Below are 9396 nucleotides of genomic sequence, written 5' to 3'. Positions count from 1 at the left end.
TAAGATTTAAAGTACTTATATTTACAGAAGATGCAGCCTGTGTGTTCAATAATATAGTCACAGACTCTGATGTAAAACTACGTCACTTTTCTGACTCAGCACTTTTTATTTGACATTTTAACCCAACTAATGGTTCTTTAACTTCAGAAAATAAAAATGAGAACAAAAATATTGATCTTGAAAGCTGCTGAAAACCAAATGAAATAAATCTAAAATAAGTTCTGACAGCAGTAAAGAAAAACTTCCCTCAGCTCAGTCTGTTTGTGAGATGGAGGTGAAATGTGAACCTGAGCTGTGGTTTACTGCTCTCTTCCTGTCACAAACACTGTTTGACATCTGCTGGTTTTTGTTCAGGCTGCAGGGATCATTTCTCACTGTGGGTAACATACTTATAACAGGAGCAGTAGTAGGTGGCTGAATGATGGAGTTTAACGTTCTGGATCTGCAGGACGCAGCCGTTCTCTTTATTCACTGAAGAGAAATCATCTTGCTGAGGATGATTGAACCCTGAATATATTTCTCCATTGCTCCTACGAATACCAAGAATCACTCTGAATGTTTCTGTTTCTTTCTTCTGGTACCAGAACACATAATAACTATCACACTGGTCAGTTTGTTTACAGCTGAATGAGACTTTGTCTCCAACTTTCCTGGTCAGAGTTAAATCATCCTGAATGAGCTCTGCTGCCATGGCAACCAGCGCTGTGGAGACACGGACGGACAGATGAAGGTCAGCGTGACGGCGTTAGTTAAAGGTGAAGTTTGCCGGCTCCCGATTGGCTGGAAAACACTCACCTGAACACAGACAGCACAGAGCAGCAGCCGGGAGGAAAAACATTTCGTTTCTTCGGTGCGGCGGCGTTTCCTTCTGGTGAACCTGGAGAGAAGTGACGCTCCGACGCAGCCGAGGACGAACGAGGACGAGCCGTGAGAGACCAGACGAGGGACACGTGGTTTCTAACAGGTCCTCAAAACCCTCCCATCAGCCCCTGCAGCACAAAGATAAGACTGCTGCTGCTGATTGACAGCTCGGCTGAAGCTGCTCGTGCGGTTTCATCGTCTGGATTTGAAAAAAAAAGAAAAAAAAAAATCTGGGTCACATGATGCAGAAACACTGAAAAACATTCAGGTTGGTGGTGAGTTTATAACACGGACTGTTATCTGATGTTTAAAATACAAAACTACAAATCCTCACAGCTCCTCAGAAACTCATTGAACTCTGAAATGTTTTTAAATTCATTCAATAAAGTAAATTAAATTCTATTGATTTGAATTCTTTTCTCTCTTCTAACATCACAGATTTTGATCGTCATGTTGTTCACGTTGTTTCCACGAAACAAATATTTTCCCTCAGATTCAGTCCGACATGTTTCAAACTTTATAATCTGCTCTCACATTTTAAATAAAGTTCTGTTTTGATTTATGAGTTCGTGGAAACGAAGCCGTCAGAGATTCTGCTGGAAACAGAGTCGACTGCAGCTTCTTTTTTTTTTTGTCTCCTCCACCTTCCAGCTGATGTGAAATTCATCTCCAACGAGTCGTCTGGATCTCGTTGTACTTGCGGTGACTCGCCTCAAGATGGCGCCGCCTCTCTTTGCTTCTTTGTTGAAGACACAGACGGCAACAAAAATGCTCCTGATGATAAAATATCAGTGTCGCTGCTCATTCTGTCAAATCCATCACATAAACCCAGCGGAAGTTTCAGCTGGAAGTTGTGAGGTTTTACATTTAAAGGGATAGTTTCCTCACAAATGTTCCATTAACGCTTGTTGACGCTACTGCCATCTGCTGGCGAAAATTAACATACATGAAGGTTATTTTTGTGTCTTTATTATACAAACAACAACAAAAAAAAAAACAGATTTAAAAGCAAATTTCTGGCACTACAAACACAAATCAAGTTTTTAAGTAAAAAACTATATGAACTGAGACTAATTTTTTTTATCTTAATATTTCTTAAATAAAATGACTAAAAGTAGTCCAACTACAAAGTTTATTATTTGTCTGAGGAATACAGCGATTTAGAAATAGATATAACATTAAAAAATAAATACAACAAAATGTGTCTTTTTACTTTTTATTATGAACGCACCATAAAATCCCAAAGTGTAACTCGCTGCAACCATGGCAACGTTACACTTCCCCTTTTCTTTGTAAACGTTTTTCCACGCGTTCGCATCAGTGAAGACTTTTAACGTGACGTTTTCCAAAAACACTATCAGTGGAAAAAAAAGAAGTAAAAAAAAGATGCAGGACTGTTAAAAGTAAAAATGCAATGAGCTTTCTGCTAAAGATTCCTCCACAATCAAGACAACCTTACACGGGTTGTGCAGTCTGATACAGATTGAAACCTGATTTAATAATAAAAAAAATAAAAATAAAAGTTGAATTAAAAAATAAAATAAATAACATTATGATTCATAAGTGCTTCCGGTAGAGAAAAAGTTCCCCGGGTCGCTACGACTTCTCCCCCGCGTGAGTCCTCGTGTGCTTTTTCAGGTGCGACGTCTGGGTGAAGCGTTTGCCGCAGGTGTCGCAGGCGTAGCGCTTGTCGCCCGTGTGGATCGTCATGTGCCGTTTCACGTGCGCCGTCTGCGTGAAGCGCTTCCCGCACGTTTGGCACGAGTACGGCTTCTCGCCCGCGTGGATCCTCCGATGTTTGTCCGTGTGGGACTTGTAGTCGAAGCGCTTTCCGCAAACGTCACATTTTAGAGGCTTTTTACCCGTTTGGGACGCGACCGACTCGTCTGCGTTGCTCCTGAGGCGTCTCTTCTTCGGCTTCATCTCGGCCTTTGCGCGCCGGCCTCCTTTTTGATCTCGGCTCTCGGCGAATAGAAAGCTGCGATCGCTGTCCGGTTCCGGGTCGCTGCGGTCGCTTTCCTCAAAAGTTGGAGTCCCCGTGAAGGTTTCCGTCTCCAGCTTCAGAACGAGCTGCTCTCCGTCCCGACCGAGTTCCTCCTCTTCCTCTTTGATCTGCGGAGGTTCTGGTTCCTCCTGGTCCAAACCGGAGTTCCTCTCCTCGTTCCAGAGCTGAAGGTCTGAGAGAAACTCCTCCTCCTCCTGACAGACATGTTGCTGTGGGACGTCTGGAGGGACGAAAAGACGAGAGAAAAAGATTATTAACGTAAAGACAGAAAAACACACAGTTGTTGTTGTTGTTCTGTAGTGCATGTTGATGTCAGTTTGTTTTTCTCACCTCTTCCACCTTCCAGCTGGCCAGAGGCCTTTTTGACATCAAATGATTTTTACTTCTAGTCTTAGACTAGAAAACGGTGTAACCGGGTAAAATAATCTTAGATTTACATTTTAAATCTAGTCGGTCTTGTTTTCAACATGAAAGGATCATCTAGTTTCACCGGTTATCTCCTTGACTTACGGACATTCACGAGTCCCGTCTTGTACAACCAAACGTACCAGACGGCATATCGAAGAAGAACAAACTTAATACGAGTGTTTAGTCATTTTCTTACCTGAAAATACAAATAAAAGTAGCATCGATTGAGTATCTGCGTTTCTAACGTCCGTCCCAACGGTCTCGCTGGGTCGACTGGGTCGACCGAACTGTTGTAAAGGAGCACAGCGGCCTTCATTGAGATCTTGTTGACGCTACTGCCATCTGCTGGAGAACATTAACATCTATGAAGGGTATTTTTGTGTCTTTATAATGCAAGCAAATCAAATAATAGTTTTAAAAGCAAATTTCTGGCACTGCAGTCACAAATCAAGTTTGTAAGGAAAACATATATAAACTGAGAATAAAATTATTGCATTGCCAACAAATTTGCTCTTAAAGTTTTGTTAGTTTTGGTCACAGATGAAGAATTTTGCTCGTGAAACTAGAATTCTTTTGGCTGCAAATTTAAAACCTTCACTCTCAAGTCAAAAGCATTGTTGAAGGTTAAGTTGGATGTAGTGGGCGGGGCCAACGCTGGAGACGGGAGTTTCTATTGGTCAGACTGAATCTGGGGGAAAATATTTGTTTCGGATTTTAACTGCTTTCATTCAAAACTGGAACATTTGTGAGGAAACTATCCCTTTAAATGTGAAACCTCACAACTTCCAGCTGAAACTTCCGCTGGGTTTATGTGATGGATTTGACAGAATGAGCAGCGACACTGATATTTTATCATCAGGAGGATTTTTGTTGCCGTCTGTGTCTTCAATAAAGAAGCAAAGAGAGGCGGAGCCATCTTGAGGCGAGTCACCGCAAGTACAACGAGATCCAGACGACTCGTTGGAGATGAATTTCACATCAGCTGGAAGGTGGAGGAGACAAAAAAAAAAAAAGAAGCTGCAGTCGACTCTGTTTCCAGCAGAATCTCTGACGGCTTCGTTTCCACGAACTCATAAATCAAAACAGAACTTTATTTAAAATGTGAGAGCAGATTATAAAGTTTGAAACATGGACTGAATCCGATGGGAAATATTTATAATATGATATATGACAAACAATTAAAAGAATCAAAATAAATAATATAATTTTTTTTTACTTCATTAAATTCATTTAAATCTTTCAGTTCAATCAGTTTCTGAGGAGCTGTGAGGATTTGTAGTTTTGTATTTTAAACATCAGATAACAGTCCGTGTTATAAACTCACCACCAACCTGAATGTTTTTCAGTGTTTCTGCATCATGTGACCCAGATTTTTTTTTTCTTTTTTTTTCAAATCCAGACGATGAAACCTCACGAGCAGCTTCAGCCGAGCTGTCAATCAGCAGCAGCAGTCTTGTCTTTGTGCTGCAGGGGCTGATGGGAGGGTTTTGAGGACCTGTTAGAAACCACGTGTCCCTCGTCTGGTCTCTCACGGCTCGTCCTCGTTCGTCCTCGGCTGCGTCGGAGCGTCACTTCTCTCCAGGTTCACCAGAAGGAAACGCCGCCGCACCGAAGAAACGAAATGTTTTTCCTCCCGGCTGCTGCTCTGTGCTGTCTGTGTTCAGGTGAGTGTTTTCCAGCCAATCGGGAGCCGGCAAACTTCACCTTTAACTAACGCCGTCACGCTGACCTTCATCTGTCCGTCCGTGTCTCCACAGCGCTGGTTGCCATGGCAGCAGAGCTCATTCAGGATGATTTAACTCTGACCAGGAAAGTTGGAGACAAAGTCTCATTCAGCTGTAAACAAACTGACCAGTGTGTTAGTGATCTGTTCTGGTACCAGAAGAAAGAAACAGAAACATTCAGAGTGATTCTTGGTATTGATAGGAGCGATGGAGAAATATATTCAGGGTACAATCATCCTCAGAAAGATGATTTCTCTTCAGTGAATAAAGGGAATGGCTGGGAGCTGCAGATCCAGAACGTTAAACTCCATCATTCAGCCACCTACTACTGCTACTGTTATCAGTATTCGTACCCACAGTGAGAAATGATCCCTGCAGCCTGAACAAAAACCAGCAGATGTCAAACAGTGTTTGTGACAGGAAGAGAGCAGTAAACCACAGCTCAGGTTCACATTTCACCTCCATCTCACAAACAGACTGAGCTGAGGGAAGTTTTTCTTTACTGCTGTCAGAACTTATTTTACATTTATTTCATTTGGTTTTCAGCAGCTTTCAAGATCAATATTTTTGTTCTCATTTTTATTTTCTGAAGTTAAAGAACCATTAGTTGGGTTAAAATGTCAAATAAAAAGTGCTGAGTCAGAAAAGTGACGTAGTTTTACATCAGAGTCTGTGACTATATTATTGAACACACAGGCTGCATCTTCTGTAAATATAAGTACTTTAAATCTTATTTTTTAGCGACAACCATAACGGGAGTCTTTATGTTTTCAGGTTCCTTCACCGACACGTGAACGCGATATCTCAAGAATGCCTCCAGAGAACTTCTTCAAACTTGGTACAAACGTTTACCGGGCTAAAGGATGAATTACAACTTGATTTTGGTGGTCAAGGGTCAAAGGTCAAAGTTAATGTGACCTCATGTCTTTCCTATCCCGTCATCCCATTCTTGTCATCTTGAATTTCAGAACGCTTTGAAGGAATTTCTTCAAATTTGGATCAAATCAGCACCTGTACTCAAGGACTTTGGGGTCACAGGTCAAAGGTCAAGGTCACTGTCAGCTCACTTTGACCCATCCTCGTGAATATAATATGTCATGAATGCCTGGAGGTAGTTTCTTCACATGTTGCACAAAGGTTCACTACATCAACGATAAACTGACTGGAAGGTCAAAGGTTGAGGTCAAAGGTCAAGGTCACTGTGACCTCACGTCCATCTTATCCATCAGAAGAAGAGACAGTCATGTTGATATGAACCTGAAAGAAACACATCATGGAGCTGAAATATGACACTTTGGACTCGTTCACTTCATCTGACACGTTCAGCAGAAGACAGGTTTTTGTATCAGTCTGTTTCACTGTGTGTTTGGATCTTTGGCTCTGGAACTAAACTGTATGTAACAGGTAAGAACAAACATTTATTTTGCTTCAGCTATTTTATTGTAGAAACTGAAAATGTGTTTAAAGTCAGTTTCTGCTGCTTCGGGCTTCACAGGTTATTTTTTTTTAACAGATAGCAGAGAATTCATCTTGCAGACATTGTTACGTAAGAAAAAATCTATAATCTCTGAAAATATGTTTGAATCTCCCATAACAACTAAATCTTTTTCTTTTTCTCTGCGTGAGAATGAAATTATCCACAAAAAGTGACATTTTAGTTTTGGTAGGAATATTTAGTGTTTGATTATCTGCGTAGTTCTAAATCATCACTTGACTTTTGAAAACAAGATGAGATTTAGGGTAAATTTAATTTAATATTGTATTGTTCTTCTAAATGTATACGAAAGTACACGTTTTAAATCATCGTGTCAGATAGTCAATATTAACTGTTTAATCATCTCAGTAGTTTTGTGTCATCTCTTGATGTTTTGGAAAAACAATATATATTTTATTTATTATATAAATATAGTATTTTGTGTTTTCGTAAAAACAATTAAGAAACAGAACTATAAAAAGTAAGAATTGTAATCAATCGTCAATTAGTCGCTTAATTGTTCACATGAAATCCTGTTGTTAATAATAAAGTAAACATTTCTGTTAATTGTTTTGGACAGATAATTAATATCTTAATGAATATTAACTGTTTGATCATCTCAGTAGTTTTGAGTCATCTCTTGAAGTTTTGGAAAAACAAAATTAAACTTTATTTTAAGTCTCAGTTAAAGTTTCATATTTTTTTAAAAGTATTTTTAAGAAAAGTACAGATATATGTTAATTTTATCAGATAGTCAATAAATAGCTTAATTGTTAACATTAAATTCTGGATAACTATTTGTTATATGAAGGTACAACTTAAATATGAAAATACATTAACATAAAAAAATTAATAAATATATATGCATTTTAAATATATATATATTTGCAAATGTAAAAGGTGGTATTTAAATGAACACATTTTATTACTTGAATTTTCAATTTCAGAATAATGTCTTACATAAAAGATTACTTAAAATTGTTATGAAATATAATTATCTAAAACTTATTGGTGTTTTGATGTGTTTAACAGTTAAAGTTAATGGTGCTAAATATTTAAAGTGCAACACAATGTTTTAAATCAAATAACAATGTTTCTCTCTTTAGAGGCAACTACAGAAACTTTTATATTTATCTTTATATTGAAGAAATATTTTCCATTGATTTCATGTAAATTTCATTGTATTTCATTAAGTTACATTAAAGTATTTGGTAAAATAATAACCGTGCAAATAAGCTGTAATATGATTTAATTTTTCAAACATTTTCAGTCTTCTACATGTGACACTTGAATACATGAAGTGATGATTGTGTCTGATATGAAGGTGAACACAGTATGTAGTGAACTTTGTGCTGTATTGATGAGTAGTTTATTGATCAGAGTCCATGTAGTTTCCAGGATCAGACTGAATGCAGTGCTGGAAGATGCTGTTGACTGTGTCACTGTGTGTCTGTGCTGCTTGTCGCTGCTGTCAAACTTCAGATAAGCCGGTGGTGAAGCCGGAGGTAATCATGTACCCAGCAGCATGCAGAGCCCACCTGGAGGGGAGGACCTTCCTGCTGTGTCTGGCCTCAGCCATGTTTCCTCCTGAGGTCCAGTTCTCCTGGAAAAGACAGAACAAGAGCGACTCGCTGGAGAAGCTTCTTTCTTCTGAGGGAGAACAGCTGGAGCTCAGAGAGCCGGGACGCACCGCCTCCATCAGGGTGGTTGATCAGGATGATCTCCACACCTTTAAATACCACTGTTACGTCAAGCATGAGTGGGACACAGTGAAGAACCAGACAGAAGAAGGTAACGAAGGCTTAGTGACTGTGTTCAGCAGGGATTCAGCTTCATGTGGAGACTCTGTCAAAGAGGACGGACATGTCTCACTGCAGCTCCAAACATCTGTCTCCATTTTATTTCAGAGGTTCCAGCTCCAGCAACCACCGATCCTCCAGAGACAGAACCAACAGACCCTCCATCTCTGCAGCAAGCTGACTGTAAGATCACCTGCTGTCGGTGTAGGGGTCATATTAAAGCTTGGTCAGGTCCTGAAGGGTCTTTGAGCTTTCAGTCAAACTGTAGTGGACACGTGTCTTCTTGTAAAACTGGTCGTCCCGCCAGGAAATGTTAAAGCGATAAAAAAAATTAATGATATTCACAAGAAATGTATATATTTGAACAGACTGTGGAGAGATGAATGACCTGTCTGTCTGTCTTTCTGTCTGTCTGTCAGTGTCCTTCCAGTCTCTGTGCAGGGTGAAGCTGCTCTGCGTGTTGTACACAGTGCTGATAGTGAAGAGTCTGGTGTACTGCTGTGGACTTTCTCTGATGACGAGCCTGAGAAACAAGAGACCGTCCACCAACTGAACACATGCTCGCTGACTGGACATCTTAAATATAACTTTAATCAGTGTTCAGAAATTTTATTTTTGACGTGTGGTTGGTTTAAATGTGGACTTGGATAGAGTTGTCGAAATGTTTTTAAAAACTTAAAGTGTGACAAACAAAACGTGAAATTAAGCTGAATTTTTAGCTGCCTTGTTGGTATTTTAGCAGTTAACATTTCTTTTGTCTTGTTCTTATTTTTAAATATTGTAGGTTGTAGGTTCCTCTCATTTATTCAGTACAATATTCTCAATAAACTAACAAAAAAACATTATTGTTTCAGGTCTCTGCTTACAGTAATTTACCGTGATTGTACATAAATTCTCTCCCATCCAAAACTGAAGTAAAAAAAAGAGAAACGTTCAGGCTGATACGAATATCATTGTACAACTAAACACAAACCATTCCTGTACTACTTTAGATAAACATGAACGTGCAGTTTTTTATCTAAACAAGCAGGTGTGTGAGATCCAGCTGGTTCAGGTCTGCATCTCCTGATCATTTATTTTGTGTATGAATCATTTTGTTTTAACTTGTGTCAGTGTCAAAGTAAA

The 9396-nt window shown here is 39.3% G+C and overlaps 2 protein-coding genes across 3 annotated transcripts; one reads left to right on the top strand and one right to left on the bottom strand.

Moving 5' to 3' along the window:
- Nucleotides 1-2063: 2063 nt before the first annotated feature.
- Nucleotides 2064-3601, bottom strand: LOC138210759 (zinc finger protein 22-like). The gene is made up of 2 exons (XM_069170064.1): nucleotides 3471-3601; nucleotides 2064-3086 (listed from the first exon to the last, which is right to left on the bottom strand). The coding sequence occupies exons 1-2, from the start codon at nucleotides 3493-3495 to the stop codon at nucleotides 2458-2460; spliced, it is 654 nt and encodes a 217-aa protein (XP_069026165.1). The 5' UTR covers nucleotides 3496-3601; the 3' UTR covers nucleotides 2064-2457.
- A 660-nt stretch (nucleotides 3602-4261) lies between these two features.
- LOC138210768 (immunoglobulin lambda-like polypeptide 5) lies at nucleotides 4262-9166 on the top strand. 2 transcript variants are annotated; one of them, XR_011179276.1, is made up of 5 exons: nucleotides 4262-4375; nucleotides 4674-4938; nucleotides 5032-6402; nucleotides 7955-8263; nucleotides 8380-9166. XR_011179276.1 is itself a non-coding variant. In XM_069170078.1 (4 exons), the coding sequence occupies exons 1-4, from the start codon at nucleotides 6285-6287 to the stop codon at nucleotides 8822-8824; spliced, it is 636 nt and encodes a 211-aa protein (XP_069026179.1). In that variant the 5' UTR covers nucleotides 5219-6284; the 3' UTR covers nucleotides 8825-9145. The 2 variants fall into 2 exon arrangements, 1 of the variants encoding a protein (XP_069026179.1); XM_069170078.1 differs by lacking the exons at nucleotides 4262-4375; nucleotides 4674-4938 and having other exon boundaries at nucleotides 5219-6402; nucleotides 8380-8454; nucleotides 8691-9145.
- Nucleotides 9167-9396: the final 230 nt, after the last annotated feature.

The sequence above is a fragment of the Embiotoca jacksoni genome, unplaced genomic scaffold (assembly GCF_022577435.1).
Source record: "Embiotoca jacksoni isolate LCO1_2020_lvr unplaced genomic scaffold, fEmbJac1.0.p SCAF_48, whole genome shotgun sequence".
In the NCBI taxonomy this organism is placed as follows: domain Eukaryota; kingdom Metazoa; phylum Chordata; class Actinopteri; family Embiotocidae; genus Embiotoca; species Embiotoca jacksoni.
This window is presented reverse-complemented; position numbering and strand designations above follow the sequence as displayed.